Here is a 24561-nt window from a genome sequence, read left to right on the forward strand (position 1 = left end):
ATCCTGCTTTCCCCCCATATCCTTCCATCCCTTTCTCCCGAAGTGCTATATCTAACTGCTTTACTGCAAGAGGGTTTGAGTACAGGAACGACAAAGTCCTGTTACAATTGTACAGGGGTTTGCTTAAACACCACCTGGAGTACTGTGTGTAGCTTTGGTCCCCTTATAAAGGATATTATTGCCATAGAAGGACTGCAACAACGGTTCACCAGACTTGTTCCAGGGATGGCAGGATTGAACTATGGGAAAACTGTGGCTGTGTTCTCGAGAGTTTTGAAAAATAGAGGTGACCTCATTGAAACCCAGAAGATATTTAAATGGCTGGACAGGTAGATGCAGCTAAGATATTTCCCCTGTTTGGGAACTATAGAACCAGGAGGCACAATTTCAAATTTTCTTTTTTAAATTTAGAGTACCCAATTATTTTTTTCCAATTAGAATGGCCAATCCACCTAACCTGCACATCTTTGGGTTGCGGGCGTGAAACCCATGCAAACACGGGGAGAACGTGCAAACTCCACATGGACAGTGAGCCAGGGCTGGGATTCGAACCTGGGTACTCAACGCCAAAGGCAGCAATGCTAATCACTGCACCACCGTGCCGTCCACTAGGGGGCACGATTTCAAAATAAGGGGGAAACCACTTGAGACCAAGACGAAGAGAATGTTTTTCATTGAGAGGGTTATGAATCTTTGGAATTCTTTACCCTAGAGGCAGTGGAAGCTCAGTCATTGAGTATGTTTAAAGTAGATTTCTAAATACCAATGATATAAAGGCATATGGAGATCCTGTGGGGGAAAGATAATGAGGTCGATGACCAGCCATGATCATATTGAATGGCAGAATAGGCTCGATGGGCTGAATGGCTATTCCTGTTCCTATGTTCTTGAACTGAAGTATGGGTTTGGCTATGGAGTGTGGGGCAGAGATTTCAGCACATGACTCTAGAACCTGTTGTGTTCCCACTGTCAGTGTGCTGCAGTGTGGAACTGGTACCTGGCATTATGTCGCATTCAAGCTGCTATGTTGAAGGTTAGGGCACAGTTTGACCTCCTTGGGTCCAGATGCTGTCTGCTATAGGAAATCAGAGTTTTCCTTGAAGTGGAATGTGCACAGGTACCAACTGCTCTTGAACATCTCACTCAGCCAATTGCTGATTGTACTTTCCCCACTGAGTGTCAGCAGTCCGTCTATCCACAAATATATATTTCCCAGATAAAGTGGGATCTCTGGAAAAACTCGCTCCAAATTCCAAGCAGGGACATGGAAGCAACCTTTGGACTCCAATTTTTACCCTATTTTGTACACAGTTCACTCACTTAGTGGAGAGCAGAGATTTAATCTGGAACCTTTTGCTAATGTGAGATGTTCACTAAACAACTGAGTTACCAGGGACGCCTGACAGGGAACTTAAATCTTGTTTAACAGTTGACACTCTGGTCTTGGGGCCAGATTAATTGTCAAAGCTGTTCCCTCAATGGGCCGAGTGGCCTAAATCTGCTCCTATGCCTTATGGCGTTAACAAAGAGGCTCCTTTCGGTCAGTGTGTGGAGTGGCAGGTGACACTGTAATTTTAAAGAACTGTTTCTTATTTTGTGTCACTGACCTATTTGCAGGTGATTGAAAGGTGTCAGAATCAGGAGTCGAGTTTAGCACAAAAGTTCCTTCACTTAAACTGTAGCAATATGGATGTTCTGTCGTGCATCATGCACCTTATCAACAAGGGTTACATCAGGCGCAATGAAGACAATCCTCACATTCTGGAGTACGTGCTCGAGGACCCAACAACCCCCCGGAAGGGACAAGCACACACAATATTCAGAAAACTTGGAACAAAGAACATGGAGTCAAACAGCAATGGCAAAGAGAATCAGTCGCTATTTAGGTAATGCCAAATTACCATATATCGATTAACTTCATTAATGCAACTGGCTTTGACTGCTGGCTTTTTTCATCAGATTGTATCATCAGCATGTGGTTCTAACAAACCTTCAGCCAGAGAAACTGCTTTAATTTTGTGGGTTTGAAGCTCTTTGGGTGAACGCCCTCCAGCTTTTAGTTTGTCAATTGAGATGCGTGTCTTCTGCTCTGGATCGATTGGCCAGGTGACGTGAACCATAAGAAAATAGTTTGACTGGGACAGTCTTCCATAAGGCAGACAGCCTCCATTAACAGGTAGAATAGAACAGAACAGCTATCTCAAATTTAACAACACAAACACCACCCTAACCTGTGAAACATGGGAATGAAAGCTTTTTCCATTGCTCTTGTCCCAAATGCATTACCTCTTGGGTATTGCTCACAGACACCTGGAGCCCTGTGGTGCCTTGAGCAAGAGGCCATTCACTTGGGGTTTTGTTTTTTCCTCTCACTCCCTTCCAGAACCTAGGGTTGTTGAGAGCAGGTAACTCAGCAGAGAGAGCTATTGGGCCAGTCTGGTTTCCAGGGTTCTGTTTGTATAAAGAAAAAAGGTCATAATACGTGCAATAATCTCTGTTGCATCTTCAGATCTCAGTTTGTAGATACAACAATTATCAGCAGCCTACACAGTTGGAGATTTGCTGTATACAATAGGTTGAACCGGGCAGAGAGTCACATAGAATTGTTAAAAGGCAAATTGGATCTTGGAAAATTTGCATTTGGCAGGATTGGATTCATGTTATTGGGGAGTCGATACATTCCGACAGGAACAATAAAATTATTGTATTGAACCAAATCGCCAAAACAGCATCATTTGTCAGCTTATGCCTCCTGCACTGATACAGAAATGATGTTTGTATTGGCGACTGAGATTAGTTTGTTTCATTTCAACTATTGTTGTAATAAAATGTTCTTTACAAATTTGTGATTATCTAATTGCCCTCTCTTTTGTTATTTTGTTTTGGTTGTGTCTGTGGCAGATACTAGATTGAGTCCCTTTCCAACATAACGCAACCTCAAAGATCCTCCACCACCTAACCAGAAAGTGGTTTTAAAAGTTCTTATGTGATTTGGGAGACAGCCGGTACTGTAGGTCACACACCGGCCTTTCAACTCTGGGCCTAGTTTAAAGCCAAGCATAGATCGCTCTCTTCCCTGAAGCTGTGAGAACTGAGCCCAGGAAAGTTGTCCCTCCTTCAATTTCCTCCCCTTCTTGTTGAACGCATTTCCACAGACCCCACCACCCTTCCAGCCTTGCCTCCTCCAAAAGCCCATTCTTCATGTGAGATAGGATAGTGAGAGTCGATCAGCTATTTAACTGTGTGAGGGCATGAGAGGAACAGGAATGGGCCATTCAGTTAGATCCTAGCTTGTCTGTACTTCACCATCTACTTGTCTTTGCCCAATATCTCTATGCTCCCAGCTCACACCAATCTATCAATTTTGGTCTGACATTCCAAGTGATCTTGCAACCAGAGAGAGAGTGAGACTTCCCGATCTACACAACACTATTGCTGATGGGGTAATCTCTCATTTTAAATTATAGTCTCTTTTTCTGGATTTCCCCACCAGATTAAATATTTTTATCTGAATATATCCTGTTGAACTTCTTCACCACTTTGACTACTCCTTCTGAACACCAGGGAATGCACTGCCCATTCTGCAACCTGTACTCCCGTTATCAAGCTGCACTGTCTTTCCAGCAGTGTGCTGATGCCCCAAACTGGATGCAGCTCTCCAGATTCAATCTGATTAAGCTTTTATACAATCAAATTACTCTCGTTTTCTAACTATTTTTAGGCAAAGGAGTACACCTGGACATCCAATCGTCTTACCATTAAGAAGATTTTCTGAATTATCTTCCTCATTCAAAGTAGATGACCTCACATTTTCCTCACGTCAGTTAACTTCATGTTGTAAGCTACTCTCAGCTATGCAGCATAATGTGTCACCTAACCTGGTGTTATCTGCTCCTTCTTTCTCCATTCAGTCCTTAATATATATGGTTAGAAGGGCGAAAACCCAGAACATCACTGGGAAACACATCTTGTCACACCCTGCTAATGAGAGAAACAAAACCCTTATCCTATTCACTGTCCTCTACATTTCAACCAATTATCAATCCAGATCACAAGGTCACCTCTACATTTCAACCAATTATCAATCCAGATCACAAGGTCACCTCCAATTCCATGTGCTGTCTTTTTTGTACTCTTTTGTACAGAACCAGATGAAGATTTTTTTGGGGAGGTTCTTATGGACATACCCTTAGAAACTCTCCCATCTACCATGCTAGTGATCTGAATATTTAACTAGATTAGTCAAATATGACTTGCCTTCACAAAGGGCAGCACCGTGACGCAGTGGTTAGCACTGCTGCCTCGTAGCCCAAGGACCTGTGTTCAATCCCGGTCCTGGGTCGTTGTCTGTGGAGTTCTCCCCGTGTCTGCTTGGGTCTCACCCCCACAACCCAAAGATTTTTTCCCCCATAAATTTAGAGTACCCAATTCATTTTTTCCAATTAAGGGTCAATTTAGCGTAGCCAATCCACCTACCCTGCACATATTTGGGTTGTGGGGGCGGAACCCACGCAGATATAGGGAGAATGTGCAAACGCCACACAGACAGTGACCCAGAGCCGGGATCGAACCTGAGACCTCAGCGCCGTGAGGCAGCAGTGTTAACCATTGTGCCACCCTGCTGCCCCACAACCCAAAGATAAGCAGGGTAGTTGGATTGGCTACGCTAAATTTCCCCTCAATTGGAAAAAAAATAATTGGGCACTTTAAATTTAAAAAAAAAAATGTTTTTTAATGACTTGCCTTCACAAATCCATACTGATTATCTGTTCGGCTGATACATGTCCAATTGGACAGTTACTCTGTCGATATTGGAAGATTCTAGTAATGTCTCTGCAACTGGACTTAAACTGTGGTGACCTTGCTTCTCCCTTAAATAAGGGAAATTCCAGTTCAAAGATGCAAATCCTGAATCTTGAGAAAATCACAAAATTATGTATACTTACCTATTTCTTTTAATACTTCAGGCTGAAAATGACTAGGACTTTGTGATTTGATCCTCTTGAGTCCCATTATTTTCTCCATTACCATTAAAACATAGCCATAGAATCATAACGGCACACAAGGAAGTCATTGAGCCCACTATAATAATAATCTTTATTGTCACAAGTAGGCTTACATTAACACTGCAATGAAGTTACTGTGAAAATCCCCTAGTCGTCACATTCCGGCACCTGTTCGGGTCACAGAGGGAGAATCCGAATGTCCAAATTACCTAACAGCACGTCTTTCGGGACTAGTGGGAGGAAACCGGAGCACCCGGAGGAAACCCACACAGACACGGGGAGAACGTGCAGACTCTGCACAGACAGTGACCCAAGCCGGGAATCGAACCTGGAACCCTGGTGCTGTAAAGCAACAGTGCTAACCACTGTGCCGCCTGCATCCATGTTGGCTCTCTAGAGGAATCTACTTATTCTCATTCCCTAATTCTATCCTCCTGGCCCTGCAAGTTTAGAACCAAAGAAGTGGTATGATGCAGAAAGGCCATTCAGCCCATGTCTGCGCCAGCCAAAAAATAAAAAAGAAGACACTTGGCTGGATGAGTGCAGTACCATTAACACTCGGGAAGCTTGACACCATCCAGGACAAAGCAGTCGCTTGATTGGTACCCCTTCCACAAACATTCCCTCCACCACTGACGCACAGTAGTAGCCGTGTGCACCATCTACAAGTTTCACTGCAGGAACTTGACAAGTCTCCTTCGGCAGCACCTTCCAAACCCATGACCACTACCATCTAGAAGGACAAAGGCAGCAGCTACATTGGAAAACCACCACCTAGAAGTTCTCCCAAGTCACTCGCCATCCTGACCTCGAAACATATCGCCATTCCTTCACTGTCGCTGGGGCAACGTCCTGGAACTCCCCCCCGAACAGCACGAAGGTGTACTTACACCCCATGGACTGCAGCAGTTAAAGAAGGCAACTCGCCACCGCCTTCTCAAGAGAAACTAGGGATGGGCAATAAATGATGGCCGAGCCAGTGACACCCACATCCCGTGAATGAATAATTTTTTTAAAGCTGCTGTTGTTAACTTCCTTCACTAGCCATGTATAGTGCATCCTTCTTCATTTCTCACTGGAATGTTTCTTTGCTGAGTGTAATGAAATCTCACCCTAAATTTCTGCCACCACATCGCCACTGTCCTACCCTTTAACCTAATTTCCCAGTTAACTTTAGCCAGCTCTGTCTTCAGACCCCTACATTTCCACTGTACACTCACATCTTTCCTAAAGTTATGGACCAGAACTTGGAGCACTAATTGTGGCTTCACTTAAAGCTTCAGCATACCTTCCCTGCTTTTGTACTGAATATTCCTATTTATGAAGCCCAACATCCCACTCTTGCACTCTTCTGCCATCTTCAAAAATTGTTGCACAGTAATCTCCAGGTACCTCTGACCCTGCCTGCTATTGAAAACTGCTGCCATTTAACCCACATTATCTCTCCCATCCCCTTCTGCAAAAGTGTGTGACCTTGTACTTTGGATTGGATTAAATTTGCCACTTGTCTGCCCATTCTGCCAGCCTCTCCATGTCCTGTGGCAGTCAATTGGTATCATCCTCGCTGTTTACCACAGCCCCAAGTTTGGTATCATTGGCAAATATTGAACTTTTGCTGGGGATTCCAATATCCAAGTCATTTATATACTGCAAAGGAAGCAGTGTTCCTAGCAATGACCCTTGAGGAATGCTCTCTTTTGTCCTTGACCCAATTTTTATCGAAGCTGACACTAACATTCCTGTTCCTTGAGCCTCAGCCATTTAGTGGGCGTTGGTAAAATGCTTTCTGAAAACCCATATTCGTAGCATCCACTGCATTCTTTCCACCAACCCGCTCCGTTACTTCACCAAAAAATGTCAACCACGATTTGCCTTTAGCGAATCTGTGCTGACTTTCCTTAACTGCAAGTGCCTGTCAATGTTTTCTAAAAGCATACAAAGCATTAATGTTAAACTGACTGGCTGATGGTTACTCGGAATGTCCAACCATCCTTTCTTCAGTAAGGGTGAATCATATATTTATAAACCTCTCCCTTTGGCATTATTGGCAATGCACCTATTTCCTCCACTGTGAAAACAAATTCCAAGAATTCATTTTAAAACTGTTATTTTATAAATAAACTCACAATGCTGATAATATTCAGGTCAGGCAGCATCTGTGGAGAGAGACAATTCACATTTTTGGTCAATGATTAATTGTCCTTCAATCAGCCAAGTTTACTTCAAACTGTAAAGAACAAGTAGTTGAATTTTCATTTATAAAGCGTCTTTCAAGTTTTCAGCCCCTGGCAGTGTGCACTACAGCCTCAGGCAGTGTGCACTACAGCCTCAGGCAGTGTGCACTACAGCCTCAGGCAGTGTGCACTACAGCCTCAGGCAGTGTGCACTACAGCCTCAGGCAGTGTGCACTACAGCCTCCGGCAGTGTGCTCTACAGCCTCTGGCAGTGTGCACTACAGCCTGTGGCAGTGTGCTCTACAGCCTCTGGCAGTGTGCTCTACAGCCTCTGGCAGTGCGCACTACAGCCTCTGGCAGTGTGCACGACAGCCTCTGGCAGTGTGCACTACAGCCTCCTGCAGTGTGCACTACAGCCTCCTGCAGTGTGCACTACAGCCTCCTGCAGTGTGCACTACAGCCTCTGGCAGTGTGCTCTACAGCCTCTGGCAGTGTGCTCTACAGCCTCTGGCAGTGTGCTCTACAGCCTCCTGCAGTGTGCTCTACAGCCTCCTGCAGTGTGCACTACAGCCTCTGGCAGTGTGCACTACAGCCTCTGGCAGTGTGCACTACAGCCTCTGGCAGTGTGCACTACAGCCTCTGGCAGTGTGCACTACAGCCTCTGGCAGTGTGCTCTACAGCCTCTGGCAGTGTGCACTACGGCCTCTGGCAGTGTGCACTACGGCCTCTGGCAGTGCGCTCTACAGCCTCTGGCAGTGTGCTCTACAGCCTCTGGCAGTGCGCACGACAGCCTCTGGCAGTGTGCACTACAGCCTCCTGCAGTGTGCACTACAGACTCTGGCAGTGTGCTCTACAGCCTCTGGCAGTGTGCACTACAGCCTCCTGCAGTGTGCACTACAGCCTCTGGCAGTGTGCACTACAGCCTCTGTCAGTGTGCACTACAGCCTCTGGCAGTGTGCACTACAGACTCTGGCAGTGTGCACAACAGCCTCTGGCAGTGTGCACAACAGCCTCTGGCAGTGTGCACTACAGCCTCCTACAGTGTGCACTACAGCCTCTGGCAGTGTGCACTACAGCCTCTGGCAGTGTGCTCTACAGCCTCTGGCAGTGTGCTCTACAGCCTCTGGCAGTGTGCTCTACAGCCTCTGGCAGTGTGCCCCGCGGCCTCTGGCAGTGTGCACTACAGCCTCTGGCAGTGTGCTCTACAGCCTCTGGCAGTGTGCTCTACAGCCTCTGGCAGTGTGCACTACAGCCTCCGGCAGTTTGCACTACAGCCTCTGGCAGTGTGCTCTACAGCCTCTGGCAGTGTGCACTACAGCCTCCGGCAGTGTGCACTACAGCCTGTGGCAGTTACTCTACAGCCTGTGGCAGTGTGCTCTACAGCCTGTGGCAGTGCGCTACAGCCTCTGGAAGTGTGCCTCGCAGCCTCTGGAAGTGTGCTCTACAGCCTCTGGCAGTGTGCTCTACAGCCTCTGGCAGTGCGCTCTACGACCTGTGGCAGTGCGCTCTACGGCCTCTGGCAGTGTGCTCTACAGCCTCTGGCAGTGTGCTCTACAGCCTCTGGCAGTGTGCCCCGCGGCCTCTGGCAGTGTGCCCCGCGGCCTCTGGCAGTGTGCACTACAGTCTGTGGCAGTGTGCTCTACGGCCTGTGGCAGTGTGGCCCGCGGCCTGTGGCAGTGTGGCCCGCGGCCTCTGGCAGTGTGCCCCGCGGCCTCTGGCAGTGTGCCCCGCTGTCTCTGGCAGTGCGCCCCGCGGCCTCTGGCAGTGCGCCCGCGGCCTCTGGCAGTGCGCCCCGCGGCCTCTGGCAGTGTGCCCCGCGGCCTCTGGCAGTGTGCCCCGCGGCCTCTGGCAGTGTGCTTTACAGCCTCTGGCAGTGTGCCCCGCGGCCTCTGGCAGTGTGCTTTACAGCCTCTGGCAGTGTGCCCCGCGGCCTCTGGCAGTGTGCTCTACAGGCTCTGGCAGTGTGCTCTACAGCCTCAGGCAGTGTGGCCCTCAGCCTCTGGCCGCTTGCCCCTCGGCCTCTGCCAGTGTGCACTTGAGCCTCTGGCAGCGTGCTCTCCAGCCTCTGGCAGTGTGCTCTCCAGCCTCTGGCAGCGTGCCCCACCACCTCTGGCAGCGTGCCCCACCAGCTCTGGCAGCGTGCCCCACCACCTCTGGCAGCGTGCCCCACCGCGGTCTGTGGCAGCGTGCACTACAGCCTCTGGCAGCGTGCTCTACAGACTCTGGCAGTGTCCCTCGCAGCCTCTGGCAGTGTGCTCTACAGCCTCTGGCAGTGTGGCCCTCAGCCTCTGGCAGTGTGGCCCTCAGCCTCTGGCAGTGTGGCCCTCAGCCTCTGGCAGTGTGGACCTCAGCCTCTGGCAGTGTGCCCCGCGGCCTCGGGCAGTGTGCCCCGCGGCCTCGGGCCGTGTGCCCCGCAGCCTCGGGCAGTGTGCCCCGCGGCCTCTGGCAGTGTGCCCCGCGGCCTCTGGCAGTGTGCCCCGCGGCCTCTGGCAGTGTGCCCCGCGCCTCTGGCAGTGTGCCCCGCGCCTCTGGCAGTGTGCCCCGCGCCTCTGGCAGTGCCCCGCGGCCTCTGGCAGTGTGCCCCGCGGCCTCTGGCAGTGTGCCCCGCGGCCTCTGGCAGTGTGCCCCGCGGCCTCTGGCAGTGTGCCCCGCGGCCTCTGGCAGTGTGCCCCGCGGCCTCTGGCAGTGTGCCCCGCGGCCTCTGGCAGTGTGCCCCGCGGCCTCTGGCAGTGTGCCCCACCGCATCTGGCAGCGTGCCCCACCGCCTCTGGCAGCGTGGCCCTCAGCCTCTGGCAGCGTGGCCCTCAGCCTCTGGCAGTGTGGCCCTCAGCCTCTGGCGGTGTGTACCTCAGCCTCTGGCCGCTTGCCCCTCGGCCTGTGGCAGTGTGCACTTGAGCCTCTGGCAGTGTGCTCTACAGCCTCTGGCAGTGTGCACTACAGCCTCTGGCAGTGTCCCTCGCAGCCTCTGGCAGTGTGCTCTACAGCCTCTGGCAGTGTCCCTCGCAGCCTGTGGCAGTGTGCTCTACAGCCTGTGGCAGTGTGCTCTACAGCCTGTGGCAGTGTGCTCTACAGCCAGTGGCAGTGTGCTCTACAGCCAGTGGCAGTGTGCACTACAGCCAGTGGCAGTGTGCACTACAGCCAGTGGCAGTGTGCACTACAGCCAGTGGCAGTGTGCACTACAGCCAGTGGCAGTGTGCACTACAGCCAGTGGCAGTGTGCACTACAGCCTCTGGCAGTGTGCCTCGCAGCCGCTGGCAGTGTGCTCTACAGCCTCTGGCTTTGTGTTTCGCAGCCTCTGGCAGTGTGCTCTGCAGCCTCTGGCAGTGTGCTTTGCAGCCTCTGGCTTTGTGCTTCGCAGCCTCTGGCATTGTGCTCTTCAACCTCTGGCAGTGTGCACTACGGCCTCTGGCAGTGTGCTATACCGCATCTGCCAGTGTGCACTTGAGCCTCTGGCAGTGTGCCTCGCTGCCTCTGGCAGTGTGCCTCGCTGCCTCTGGCAGTGTGCCTCGCTGCCTCTGGCAGTGTGCCTCGCTGCCTCTGGCAGTGTGCCTCGCTGCCTCTGGCAGTGTGCCTCGCAGCCTTTGGCAGTGTGCACTACAGCCTGTGGCAGTGTGCACTACAGCCTCTGGCAGTGTGCCTCGCTGCCTCTGGCAGTGTTCTCTGCAGCCTCTGGCTTTGTGCTTAGCCTCTGGCAGTGTGCTCTTCAGCCTGTGGCAGTGTGCACTACGGCCTCTGGCAGTGTGCTCTACCGCCTCTGGCAGTGTGCATTTGAGCCTCTGGCAGTGTGCTCTACAGCCTCTGGCAGTGTGCTCTACAGCCTCTGGCAGTGTGCTCTACAGCCTCTGGCAGTGTGCACTACAGCCTCTGGCAGTGTGCACTACAGCCTCTGGCAGTGTGCACTACAGCCTCTGGCAGTGTGCACTACAGCCTCTGGCAGTGTGCACTACAGCCTCTGGCAGTGTGCACTTGAGCCTCTGGCAGTGTGCTCTACAGCCTCTGGCAGTGTGCTCTACAGCCTCTGGCAGTGCGCTCTACAGCCAGTGGCAGTGTGCTCTACAGCCAGTGGCAGTGTGCCTCGCAGCATCTGGCAGTGTGCTCTGCAGCCTCTGGCTTTTTGATTCGCAGCCTCTGGCAGTGTGCTCTTCAGCCTGTGGCAGTGTGCACTACAGCCTCTGGCATTGTGCTCTACCGCCTCTGTCTTTGTGATTCGCAGCCTCTGGCAGTGCACTACAGCCTGTGGCAGTGTGCTCTGCAGCCTCTGGCAGCGTGCTCTACAGCCTGTGGCAGTGTGCTCTACAGCCTCTGGCAGTGTGCTCTGCAGCCTCTGGCTGTGTGCCTCGCTGCCTCTGGCAGTGTGACTCGCTGCCTCTGGCAGTGTGACTCGCTGCCTCTGGCAGTGTGACTCGCTGCCTCTGGCAGTGTGCTCTCCAGCCTCTGGCAGTGTGCTCTCCAGCCTCTGGCAGTGTGCTCTCCAGCCTCTGGCAGCGTGCTCTACAGCCTCTGGCAGTGTGCTCTGTAGCCTCTGGCAGCGTGCTCTACAGCCTGTGGCAGTGTGCTCTCCAGCCTCTGGCAGTGTGCTAGCCAGCCTCTGGCAGTGTGCTCTCCAGCCTCTGGCAGCGTGCTCTACAGCCTCTGGCAGTGTGCTCTGTAGCCTCTGGCAGCGTGCTCTACAGCCTGTGGCAGTGTGCTCTACAGCCTCTGGCAGTGTGCTCTGCAGCCTCTGGCATTGTGCTCTGCACCCTCTGGCTGTGTGCCTCGCTGCCTCTGGCAGTGTGCCTCGATGCCTCTGGCAGTGTGCCTCGATGCCTCTGGCAGCGTGCCTCGATGCCTCTGGCAGTGTGACTCGCTGCCTCTGGCAGTGTGCTCTCCAGCCTCAGCCAGTGTGCTCTACCGCCTCTGGCAGTGTGCTCTACAGCCTCTGGCAGTGTGCTCTACAGCCAGTGGCAGTGTGCTCTACAGACAGTGGCAGTGTGCTCTACAGCCAGTGGCAGTGTGCCTCGCAGCATCTGGCAGTGTGACTCGCAGCATCTGGCAGTGTGCTCTGCAGCCTCTGGCTTTTTGATTCGCAGCCTCTGGCAGTGTGCTCTTCAGCCTGTGGCAGTGTGCACTACAGCCTCTGGCATTGTGCTCTGCAGCCTCTGGCAGCGTGCTCTACAGCCTGTGGCAGTGTGCTCTACAGCCTCTGGCATTGTGCTCTGCAGCCTCTGGCTGTGTGCCTCGCTGCCTCTGGCAGTGTGCCTCGATGCCTCTGGCAGTGTGACTCGTCTCTGGCAGTGTGCTCTCCAGCCTCTGGCAGTGTGCTCTCCAGACTCTGGCAGCGTGCTCTACAGCCTCTGGCAGTGTGCTCTGCAGCCTGTGGCAGCGTGCTCTACAGCCTGTGGCAGTGTGCTCTGCAGCCTCTGGCAGTGTGCTCTGCAGCCTCTGGCATTGTGCTCTGCACCCTCTGGCTGTGTGCCTCGCTGCCTCTGGCAGTGTGCCTCGATGCCTCTGGCAGTGTGACTCGCTGCCTCTGGCAGTGTGCTCTCCAGCCTCTGGCAGCGTGCTCTACAGCCTCTGGCAGCGTGCTCTACCGCCTCTGGCAGTTTGCTCTACCGCCTCTGGCAGTGTGCTCTACGGCCTCTGGCAGTGTGCACTACGGCCTGTGGCAGTGTGCACTACGGCCTGTGGCAGTGTGCACTACGGCCTGTGGCAGTGTGCACTACGGCCTGTGGCAGTGTGCACTACGGCCTCTGGCAATGTGCTTTACAGCTGCTGGCAGTGTGCTGTACAGCCTCTGGCAGTGTGCTCTACAGCCTGTAGCAGTGTGCTCTACAGCCTGTTGCAGTGTGCTCTACAGCCTGTTGCAGTGTGCTCTACAGCCTGTGGCAGTGTGCTCTACAGGCTGTGGCAGTGTGCTCTGCAGCCTGTGGTTGTGTGCACTACAGCCTCTGGCAGTGTGCTCTACAGCCTCTGGCAGTGTGCTCTACAGGCTGTGGCAGTGTGCTCTACGGCCTCTGGCAGTGTGCACTACGGCCTCTGGCAGTGTGCACTACGGCCTCTGGCAGTGTGCTCTACCGCATCTGCCAGTGTGCACTTGAGCCTCTGGCAGTGTGCCTCGCTGCCTCTGGCAGTGTGCCTCGCTGCCTCTGGCAGTGTGCCTCGCAGCCTGTGGCAGTGTGCACTACAGCCTGTGGCAGTGTGCACTACAGCCTCTGGCAGTGTGCCTCGCTGCCTCTGGCAGTGTGCTCTGCAGCCTCTGGCTTTGTGCTTAGCAGCCTCTGGCAGTGTGCTCTTCAGCCTCTGGCAGTGTGCACTACGGCCTCTGGCAGTGTGCTCTACCGCCTCGGCCAGTGTGCACTTGAGCCTCGGCCAGTGTGCACTTGAACCTCTGGCAGTGTGCCTCGCTGCCTCTGGCAGTGTGCCTCGCTGCCTCTGGCAGTGTGCCTCGCTGCCTCTGGCAGTGTGCCTCGCTGCCTCTGGCAGTGTGCCTCGCTGCCTCTGGCAGTGTGACTCGCTGCCTCTGGCAGTGTGCCTCGCTGCCTCTGGCAGTGTGCCTCGCTGCCTCTGGCAGTGTGCCTCGCTGCCTCTGGCAGTGTGCCTCGCTGCCTCTGGCAGTGTGCCTCGCTGCCTCTGGCAGTGTGCCTCGCTGCCTCTGGCAGTGTGCCCCGCTGCCTCTGGCAGTGTGCCCCGCTGCCTCTGGCAGTGTGCCCCGCTGCCTCTGGCAGTGTGCCCCGCTGCCTCTGGCAGTGTGCCTCGCAGCCTCTGGCAATGTGCCTCGCAGCCTCTGGCAGTGTGCTCTACAGCCTCTGGCAGTGTGCACTTGAGCCTCTGGCAGTGTGCTCTACAGCCTCTGGCAGTGTGCTCTACAGCCTCTGGCAGTGTGCACTACAGCCAGTGGCAGTGTGCTCTACAGCCAGTGGCAGTGTGCTCTACAGCCTCTGGCAGTGTGCCTCGCAGCATCTGGCAGTGTGCTCTGCAGCCTCTGGCTTTTTGATTCGCAGCCTCTGGCAGTGTGCTCTTCAGCCTGTGGCAGTGTGCACTACAGCCTCTGGCATTGTGCTCTACCGCCTCTGTCTTTGTGTTTCGCAGCCTCTGGCAGTGTGCTCTGCAGCCTCTGGCAGTGCACTACAGCCTGTGGCAGTGTGCTCTGCAGCCTCTGGCAGCGTGCTCTACAGCCTCTGGCAGTGTGCTCTGCAGCCTCTGGCATTGTGCTCTGCAGCCTCTGGCTGTGTGCCTCGCTGCCTCTGGCTGTGTGCCTCGATGCCTCTGGCAGTGTGACTCGCTGCCTTTGGCAGAGTGCTCTCCAGCCTCTGGCAGTGTGCTCTACGGCCTCTGGCAGTGTGCACTACGGTCTGTGGCAGTGTGCACTACGGCCTGTGGCAGTGTGCACTACGGCCTGTGGCAGTGTGCACTACGGCCTGTGGCAGTGTGCACTACGGCCTGTGGCAGTGTGCACTACGGCCTGTGGCAGTGTGCACTACGGCCTGTGGCAGTGTGCACTACGGCCTGTGGCAGTGTGCTCTACGGCCTGTGGCAGTGTGCTCTACGGCCTCTGGCAATGTGCTTTACAGCTGCTGGCAGTGTGCTGTACAGCCTCTGGCAGTGTGCTCTACAGCCTGTTGCAGTGTGCTCTACAGCCTGTTGCAGTGTGCTCTACAGCCTGTGGCAGTGTGCTCTACAGGCTGTGGCAGTGTGCTCTGCAGCCTGTGGTTGTGTGCACTACAGCCTCTGGCAGTGTGCTCTACAGCCTCTGGCAGTGTGCTCTACAGGCTGTGGCAGTGTGCTCTACGGCCTCTGGCAGTGTGCACTACGGCCTCTGGCAGTGTGCTCTACCGCATCTGCCAGTGTGCACTTGAGCCTCTGGCAGTGTGCCTCGCTGCCTCTGGCAGTGTGCCTCGCTGCCTCTGGCAGTGTGCCTCGCAGCCTGTGGCAGTGTGCACTACAGCCTGTGGCAGTGTGCACTACAGCCTCTGGCAGTGTGCCTCGCTGCCTCTGGCAGTGTGCTCTGCAGCCTCTGGCTTTGTGCTTAGCAGCCTCTGGCAGTGTGCTCTTCAGCCTCTGGCAGTGTGCACTACGGCCTCTGGCAGTGTGCTCTACCGCCTCGGCCAGTGTGCACTTGAGCCTCGGCCAGTGTGCACTTGAACCTCTGGCAGTGTGCCTCGCTGCCTCTGGCAGTGTGCCTCGCTGCCTCTGGCAGTGTGCCTCGCTGCCTCTGGCAGTGTGCCTCGCTGCCTCTGGCAGTGTGCCTCGCTGCCTCTGGCAGTGTGACTCGCTGCCTCTGGCAGTGTGCCTCGCTGCCTCTGGCAGTGTGCCTCGCTGCCTCTGGCAGTGTGCCTCGCTGCCTCTGGCAGTGTGCCTCGCTGCCTCTGGCAGTGTGCCCCGCTGCCTCTGGCAGTGTGCCCCGCTGCCTCTGGCAGTGTGCCCCGCTGCCTCTGGCAGTGTGCCCCGCTGCCTCTGGCAGTGTGCCTCGCAGCCTCTGGCAATGTGCCTCGCAGCCTCTGGCAGTGTGCTCTACAGCCTCTGGCAGTGTGCACTTGAGCCTCTGGCAGTGTGCTCTACAGCCTCTGGCAGTGTGCTCTACAGCCTCTGGCAGTGTGCACTACAGCCAGTGGCAGTGTGCTCTACAGCCAGTGGCAGTGTGCTCTACAGCCTCTGGCAGTGTGCCTCGCAGCATCTGGCAGTGTGCTCTACAGCCTGTGGCAGTGTGCTCTACAGGCTGTGGCAGTGTGCTCTACAGGCTGTGGCAGTGTGCTCTACAGGCTGTGGCAGTGTGCTCTACAGGCTGTGGCAGTGTGCTCTACAGGCTGTGGCAGTGTGCTCTACAGGCTGTGGCAGTGTGCTCTACAGGCTGTGGCAGTGTGCTCTACAGGCTGTGGCAGTGTGCTCTACAGGCTGTGGCAGTGTGCTCTACAGGCTGTGGCAGTGTGCTCTACAGCCTGTGGCAGTGTGCACTACAGCCTCTGGCATTGTGCCTCGCTGCCTCTGGCAGTGTGCCTCGCTGCCTCTGGCAGTGTGCCTCGCTGCCTCTGGCAGTGTGCCTCGCAGCCTGTGGCAGTGTGCACAACAGCCTGTGGCAGTGTGCACTACAGCCTGTGGCAGTGTGCACTACAGCCTCTGGCAGTGTGCCTCGCTGCCTCTGGCAGTGTGCTCTGCAGCCTCTGGCTTTGTGCTTAGCAGCCTCTGGCAGTGTGCTCTTCAGCCTCTGGCAGTGGGCACTGCGGCCTCTGGCAGTGTGCTCTGCCGCCTCAGCCAGTGTGCACTTGAGCCTCTGGCAGTGTACACTTGAACCTCTGGCAGTGTGCCTCGCTGCCTCTGGCAATGTGCCTCGCAGCCTCTGGCAGTGTGCCTCGCTGCCTCTGGCAGTGTGCCTCGCTGCCTCTGGCAGTGTGCCTCGCTGCCTCTGGCAGTGTGCCTCGCTGCCTCTGGCAGTGTGCCTCGCTGCCTCTGGCAGTGTGCCTCGCTGCCTCTGGCAGTGTGCCCCGCTGCCTCTGGCAGTGTGCCCAGCTGCCTCTGGCAGTGTGCCCAGCTGCCTCTGGCAGTGTGCCCAGCTGCCTCTGGCAGTGTGCCCCGCTGCCTCTGGCAGTGTGCCCCGCTGCCTCAGGCAGTGTGCCCAGCTGCCTCTGGCAGTGTGCCCCGCTGCCTCTGGCAGTGTGCCGCGCTGCCTCTGGCAGTTTGCCGCGCTGCCTCTGGCAGTGTGCCCCGCTGCCTCTGGCAGTGTGCCTCGCTGCCTCTGGCAGTGTGCCTCGCTGCCTCAGGCAGTCTGCCTCGCTGCCTCTGGCAGTGTGCCTCGCAGCCTCTGGCAATGTGCCTCGCAGCCTCTGGCAGTGTGCTCTACAGGGTCTGGCTTTGTGCACTTGAGCCTCTGGCAGTGTGCTCTACAGCCTCTGGCAGTGTGCTCTACAGCCTGTGGCAGTGTGCTCTGCAGCCTCTGGCAGTGTGCTCTGCAGCCTCTGGCATTGTGCTCTGCAGCCTCTGGCAGTGTGCCTCGATGCCTCTGGCAGTGTGACTCGCTGCCTCTGGCAGTGTGCTCTCCAGCCTCTGGCAGCGTGCTCTGCAGCCTCTGGCAGCGTGCTCTGCAGCCTCTGGCAGTGTGCTCTACAGCCTCTGGCAGTGTGCTCTACAGCCTCTGGCAGTGTGCTCTGCAGCCTCTGATATTGTGCTCTGCAGCCTCTGGCTGTGTGCCTCGCTGCCTCTGTGAGTGTGCCTCGATGCCTCTGGCAGTGTGACTCGCTGCCTCTGGCAGTGTGACTCGCTGCCTCTGGCAGTGTGACTCGCTGCCTCTGGCAGTGTGCTCTCCAGCCTCTGGCAGCGTGCTCTACAGCCTCTGGCAGCGTGCTCTACCGCCTCTGGCAGCGTGCTCTACCGCCTCTGGCAGCGTGCTCTGCGGCCTCTGGCAGTGTGCACTACAGCCTGTGGCAGTGTGCTCTACGGCCTCTGGCAATGTGCTTTACAGCTGCTGGCAGTGTGCTCTGCAGCCTCTGGCAGTGTGCTGTACAGCCTCTGGCAGTGTGCTCTGCAGTCTGTGGTTGTGTGCACTACAGCCTCTGGCAGTGTGCACTTGAGCCTCTGGCAGTGTGCTCTACAGCCTCTGGCAGTGTGCTCTACAACCTCTGGCAGTGTGCACTACAGCCTCTGGCAGTGTGCTCTACAGCCTCTGGCAGTGTGCTCTACAGCCTCTGGCAGTGTGCTCTACAGCCTCTGGCAGTGTGCACTACAGCCTCTGGCAGTGTGCACTACAGCCTCTGGCAGTGTGCACTACAGCCTCTGGCAGTGTGCACTACAGCCTCTGGCAGTGTGCACTACAGCCTCTGGCAGTGTGCACTACAGCCTCTGGCAGTGTGCACTACAGCCTCTGGCAGTGTGCACTACAGCCTCTGGCAGTGTGCACTACAGCCTCTGGCAGTGTGCACTACAGCCTCTGGCAGTGTGCACTACAGCCTCTGGCAGTGTGCACTTGAGCCTCTGGCAGTGTGCTCTACAGCCTCTGGCAGTGTGCACTACAGCCAGTGGCAGTGTGCTCTACAGCCAGTGGCAGTGTGCTCTACAGCCTCTGGCAGTGTGCCTCGCAGCCTCTGGCAGTGTGCTCTGCAGCCTCTGGCTTTTTGATTCGCAGCCTCTGGCAGTGTGCTCTTCAGCCTGTGGCAGTGTGCACTACAGCCTCTGGCATTGTGCTCTACCGCCTCTGTCTTTGTGTTTCGCAGCCTCTGGCAGTGTGCTCTGCAGCCTCTGCCAGTGCACTACAGCCTGTGGCAGTGTGCTCTACAGCCTGTGGCAGTGTGCTCTACAGCCTGTGGCAGTGTGCTCTACAGCCTCTGGCAGTGTGCTCTGCAGCCTCTGGCATTGTGCTCTGCAGCCTCTAGCAGTGTGCCTCGATGCCTCTGGCAGTGTGACTCGCTCCCTCTGGCAGTGTGCTCTCCAGACTCTGGCAGCGTGCTCTACAGCCTCTGGCAGCGTGCACTACAGCCTCTGGCAGCGTGCACTACAGCCTCTGGCAGTGTGCACTACAGCCTCTGGCAGTGTGCACTACAGCCTCTGGCAGTGTGCACTTGAGCCTCTGGCAGTGTGCTCTACAGCCTCTGGCAGTGTGCACTACAGCCAGTGGCAGTGTGCTCTACAGCCAGTGGCAGTGTGCTCTACAGCCTCTGGCAGTGTGCCTCGCAGCATCTGGCAGTGTGCTCTGCAGCCTCTGGCTTTTTGATTCGCAGCCTCTGGCAGTGTGCTCTTCAGCCTGTGGCAGTGTGCACTACAGCCTCTGGCATTGTGCTCTACCGCCTCTGTCTTTGTGTTTCGCAACCTCTGGCAGTGTGCTCTGCAGCCTCTGGCAGTGCACTACAGCCTGTGGCAGTGTGCTCTACAGCCTGTGGCAGTGTGCTCTACAGCCTGTGGCAGTGTGCTCTACAGCCTGTGGCAGTGTGCTCTACAGCCTGTGGCAGTGTGCTCTACAGCCTCTGGCAGTGTGCTCTACAGCCTCTGGCAGTGTGCTCTGCAGCCTCTGGCATTGTGCTCTGCAGCCTCTGGCTGTGTGCCTCGCTGCCTCTGGCAATGTGACTCGCTCCCTCTGGCAGTGTGCTCTCCAGCCTCTGGCAGCGTGCTCTACAGCCTCTGGCAGTGTGCTCTGCAGCCTCTGGCAGCGTGCTCTACAGCCTGTGGCAGTGTGCTCTTCAGCCTTTGGCAGTGTGCTCTTCAGCCTGTGGCAGTGTGCTCTGCAGCCTCTGGCATTGTGCTCTGCAGCCTCTGGCTGTGTGCCTCGCTGCCTCTGGCAGTGTGCCTCGATGCCTCTGGCAGTGTGACTCGCTGCCTCTGGCAGTGTGCTCTCCAGCCTCTGGCAGCGTGCTCTACAGCCTCTGGCAGCGTGCTCTACAGCCTCTGGCAGCGTGCTCTACCGCCTCTGGCTGTTTGCTCTACCGCCTCTGGCAGTGTGCACTACGGTCTGTGGCAGTGTGCACTACGGCCTGTGGCAGTGTGCTCTACGGCCTGTGGCAGTGTGCTCTACGGCCTCTGGCAATGTGCTTTACAGCTGCTGGCAGTGTGCTGTGCAGCCTCTGGCAGTGTGCTGTACAGCCTCTGGCAGTGTGCTCTACAGCCTGTTGCAGTGTGCTCTACAGCCTGTGGCAGTGTGCACTATAGCCTCTGGCAGTGCGCTCTACTGCCTCTGGCAGTGTGCTCTACAGCCTGTTGCAGTGTGCTCTACAGCCTGTGGCAGTGTGCTCTACGGCCTCTGGCAGTGTGCTCTACGGCCTCTGGCAGTGTGCTCTGCAGCCTCTGGCAGTGTGCTCTGCAGCCTCTGGCAGTGTGCTCTACAGCCTGTGGCAGTGTGCTCTACAGCCTGTGGCAGTGTGCTCTACAGCCTGTGGCAGTGTGCTCTACAGCCTGTGGCAGTGTGCTCTACAGCCTGTGGCAGTGTGCTCGACAGCCTTTGGCAGTGTCCCTCACAGCCCCTGGCAGTGTGCTCTACAGCCTCTGGCAGTGTGCTCTACAGCCTGTGGCAGAGTCCCTCGCAGCTTCTGCCAGTGTGCTCTACAGCCTCTGGCAGTGTGCTCTACAGCCTCTGGCAGTGTGCTCTACAGCCTCTGGCAGTGTGCCTCGCTGCCTCTGGCAGTGTGCCACGCTGCCTCTGGCAGTGTGCTCTACAGCCTCTGGCAGTGTGCTCTACGGCCTGTGGCAGTGTGCACTACAGCCTGTGGCAGTGTGCACTACAGCCTCTGGCAGTGTGCCTCGCTGCCTCTGGCAGTGTGCTCTACAGCCTCTGGCAGTGTGCTCTACAGCCTCTAGCAGTGTGCCTCGCAGCCTCTGGCAGTGTGCACTACAGCCTGTGGCAGTGTGCACTACAGCCTCTGGCAGTGTGCCTCGCTGCCTCTGGCAGTGTGCCACGCTGCCTCTGGCAGTGTGCTCTACAGCCTCTGGCAGTGTGCTCTACAGCCTGTGGCAGTGTGCACTACAGCCTGTGGCAGTGTGCACTACAGCCTCTGGCAGTGTGCCTCGCTGCCTCTGGCAGTGTGCTCTACAGCCTCTGGCAGTGTGCTCTACAGCCTCTGGCAGTGTGCTCTACAGCCTCTGGCAGTGTGCTCTACAGCCTCTGGCAGTGTTCTCTACAGCCTCTGGCAGTGTGCTCTACAGCCTCTGGCAGTGTGCTCTACAGCCAGTGGCAGTGTGCTCTACAGCCTCTGGAAGTGTGCTATACAGCCTCTTGCAGTGTGCCTCGCAGCCTCTGGCAGTGTGCTCACAGCCTCTGGCAGTGTGCTCTACAGCCTCTGGCAGTGTGCTCTACAGCCACTGGCAGTGTGCTCTACAGCCTCTGGCAGTGTGCTCTACAGCCTCTGGCAGTGTGCTCTACAGCCTCTGGCAGTGTGCTCTACAGCCTGTGGCAGTGTGCCTCGCAGCCTGTGGCAGTGTGCACTACAGCCTGTGGCAGTGTGCACTACAGCCTGTGGCAGTGTGCACTACAGCCTGTGGCAGTGTGCCTCGCTGCCTCTGGCAGTGTGCCTCGCTGCCTCTGGCAGTGTGCTCTACAGCCTCTGGCAGTGTGCTCTACAGCCTCTGGCAGTGTGCTCTACGGCCTGTGGCAGTGTGCACTACAGCCTCTGGCAGTGTGCTCTATGGCCTCTGGCAGTGTGCTCTACAGCCTCTAGCAGTGTGCTCTACGGCCTGTGGCAGTGTGCTCTACGGCCTCTGCCAGTGTGCTCTACGGCCTCTGGCAGTGTGCTCTACGGCCTCTGGCAGTGTGCTCTACGGCCTCTGGCAGTGTGCTCTACGGCCTCTGGCAGTGTGCTCTGCAGCCTCTGGCAGTGTGCTCTGCAGCCTCTGGCAGTGTGCTCTACAGCCTGTGGCAGTGTGCTCTACAGGCTGTGGCAGTGTGCTCTACAGGCTGTGGCAGTGTGCTCTACAGCCTGTGGCAGTGTGCTCTACAGCCTGTGGCAGTGTGCTCGACAGCCTCTGGCAGTGTCCCTCACAGCCCCTGGCAGTGTGCTCTACAGCCTCTGGCAGTGTGCTCTACAGCCTGTGGCAGAGTCCCTCGCAGCTTCTGGCAGTGTGCTCTACAGCCTCTGGCAGTGTGCTCTACAGCCTCTGGCAGTGTGCTCTACAGCCTCTGGCAGTGTGCTCTACAGCCTCTGGCAGTGTGCTCTACAGCCTCTGGCAGTGTGCTCTACAGCCTCTGGCAGTGTGCTCTACAGCCTCTGGCAGTGTGCTCTACAGCCTCTGGCAGTGTGCTCTACAGCCAGTGGCAGTGTGCACTAAAGCCTCTGGCAGTGTGCACTAAAGCCTCTGGCAGTGTGCACTAAAGCCTCTGGCAGTGTGCCTCGCAGCCTCTGGCAGTGTGCTCTACAGCCTCTGGCAGTGTGCTCTGCAGCCCCTGGCTTTGTGCTTCGCAGCCTCTGGCAGTGTGCTCTACAGCCTCTGGCAGTGTCCCTCACAGCCCCTGGCAGTGTGCTCTACAGCCTCTGGCAGTGTCCCTCGCAGCTTCTGGCAGTGTGCTCTACAGCCTCTGGCAGTGTGCTCTACAGCCTCTGGCAGTGTGCTCTACAGCCTCTGGCAGTGTGCTCTACAGCCTCTGGCAGTGTGCTCTACAGCCAGTGGCAGTGTGCACTAAAGCCTCTGGCAGTGTGCCTCGCAGCCTCTGGCAGTGTGCTCTACAGCCTCTGGCAGTGTGCTCTGCAGCCTCTGGCTTTGTGTTACGCAGCCTCTGGCAGTGTGCTCTACGGCCTCTGGCAGTGTGCTCTACCGCCTCTGCCAGTGTGCACTTGAGCCTCTGGCAGTGTGCACTTTAGCCTCTGGCAGAGTCCCTTGCTGCCTCTGGCAGTGTGCCTTGCTGCCTCTGGCAGTGTGCCTCGCTGCCTCTGGCAGTGTGCCTCGCTGCCTCTGGCAGTGTGCCTCGCTGCCTCTGGCAGTGTGCCTCGCTGCCTCTGGCAGTGTGCCTCGCTGCCTCTGGCAGTGTGCCTCGCTGCCTCTGGCAGTGTGCCTCGCTGCCTCTGGCAGTGTGCCTCGCTGCCTCTGGCAGTGTGCCTCGCTGCCTCTGGCAGTGTGCCTCGCAGCCTCTGGCAGTGTGCTCTACAGCCTCTAGCAATGTGCCTCGCAGCCTCTGGCAGTGTGCTCTACAGCCTCTGGCAGTGTGCTCTACAGCCTCTGGCAGTGTGCTCTACAGCCTCTGGCAGTGTGCTCTACAGCCTCTGGCAGTGTGCACTACAGCCTCTGGCAGTGTGCACTTGAGCCTCTGGTAGTGTGCTCTACAGCCTCTGGCAGTGTGCTCTACAGCCTCTGGCAGTGTGCTCTGCAGCCTCTGGCTTTTTGATTCGCAGCCTCTGGCAGTGTGCTCTTCAGCCTGTGGCAGTGTGCACTACAGCCTCTGGCAGTGTGCTCTACCGCCTCTGTCTTTGTGTTTCGCAGCCTCTGGCAGTGTGCACTACAGCCTCTGGCAGTGTGCTCTGCAGCCTCTGGCAGCGTGCTCTACAGCCTGTGGCAGTGTGCTCTACAGCCTCTGGCAGTGTGCTCTGCAGCCTCTGGCATTGTGCTCTGCAGCCTCTGGCTGTGTGCCTCGCTGCCTCTGGCAGTGTGCCTCGATGCCTCTGGCAGTGTGCCTCGCTGCCTCTGGCAGCGTGCTCTCCAGCCTCTGTCAGTGTGCTCTACAACCTCTGGCAGTGTGCTCTCCCGCCTCTGGCAGTTTGCTTTACAGCCTCTGGCAGTGTGCTCTACAGCCTCTGGCAGTGTGCTGTACAGCCTGTGGCAGTGTGCTCTACAGACTGTGGCAGTGTGCTCTACAGCCTGTGGCAGTGTGCTCTACAGCCTGTGGCAGAGTGCTCTACAGCCTGTGGCAGTGTGCTCTACAGCCTGTGGCAGTGTGCTCTACAGCCTGTGGCAGTGTGCTCTACAGCCTGTGGCAGTGTGCTCTACAGTCTGTGGCAGTGTGCTCTACAGCCTGTGGCAGTGTGCTCTACAGGCTGTGGCAGTGTGCTCTACAGCCTCTGGCAGTGTGCTCTACAGCCTCTGGCAGTGTGCTCTACAGCCTCTGGCAGTGTGCTCTACAGCCTCTGGCAGTGTGCTCTACAGGCTATGGCAGTGTGCTCTACAGCCTGTGGCAGTGTGCTCTACAGCCTGTGGCAGTGTGCTCTACAGCCTGTGGCAGTGTGCACTACAGCCTCTGGCAGTGTGCTCTACAGCCTCTGGCAGTGTGCTCTACAGCCAGTGGCAGTGTGCACTAAAGCCTCTGGCAGTGTGCACTAAAGCCTCTGGCAGTGTGCACGAAAGCCTCTGGCAGTGTGCCTCGCAGCCTCTGGCAGTGTGCTCTACAGCCTCTGGCAGTGTGCTCTGCAGCCCCTGGCTTTGTGCTTCGCAGCCTCTGGCAGTGTGCTCTACAGCCTCTAGCAATGTGCCTCGCAGCCTCTGGCAGTGTGCTCTACAGCCTCTGGCAGTGTGCTCTACAGCCTCTGGCAGTGTGCTCTACAGCCTCTGGCAGTGTGCTCTACAGCCTCTGGCAGTGTGCACTACAGCCTCTGGCAGTGTGCACTTGAGCCTCTGGTAGTGTGCTCTACAGCCTCTGGCAGTGTGCTCTACAGCCTCTGGCAGTGTGCTCTGCAGCCTCTGGCTTTTTGATTCGCAGCCTCTGGCAGTGTGCTCTTCAGCCTGTGGCAGTGTGCACTACAGCCTCTGGCAGTGTGCTCTACCGCCTCTGTCTTTGTGTTTCGCAGCCTCTGGCAGTGTGCACTACAGCCTCTGGCAGTGTGCCCCTCGGCCTCTGGCAGCGTGCTCTACAGCCTGTGGCAGTGTGCTCTACAGCCTCTGGCAGTGTGCTCTGCAGCCTCTGGCATTGTGCTCTGCAGCCTCTGGCTGTGTGCCTCGCTGCCTCTGGCAGTGTGCCTCGATGCCACTGGCAGTGTGCCTCGCTGCCTCTGGCAGCGTGCTCTCCAGCC

At 56.6% G+C, this 24561-nt stretch overlaps 1 protein-coding gene across 1 annotated transcript in view; it reads left to right on the forward strand.

The window, feature by feature from the left end:
• Positions 1 to 24561, forward strand: part of LOC140411187 (cullin-9) — a 463592-nt gene that overhangs the window by 291182 nt on the left and 147849 nt on the right. Inside the window, exon 29 of the mRNA XM_072500276.1 lies at positions 1618 to 1886. Coding sequence (XP_072356377.1) covers positions 1618 to 1886 — 269 coding nt within the window. The remainder of the gene's footprint in view (positions 1 to 1617; positions 1887 to 24561) is intronic.

This window comes from Scyliorhinus torazame, chromosome 4, assembly GCF_047496885.1.
Source record: "Scyliorhinus torazame isolate Kashiwa2021f chromosome 4, sScyTor2.1, whole genome shotgun sequence".
Taxonomy (NCBI): Eukaryota; Metazoa; Chordata; class Chondrichthyes; order Carcharhiniformes; family Scyliorhinidae; genus Scyliorhinus; species Scyliorhinus torazame.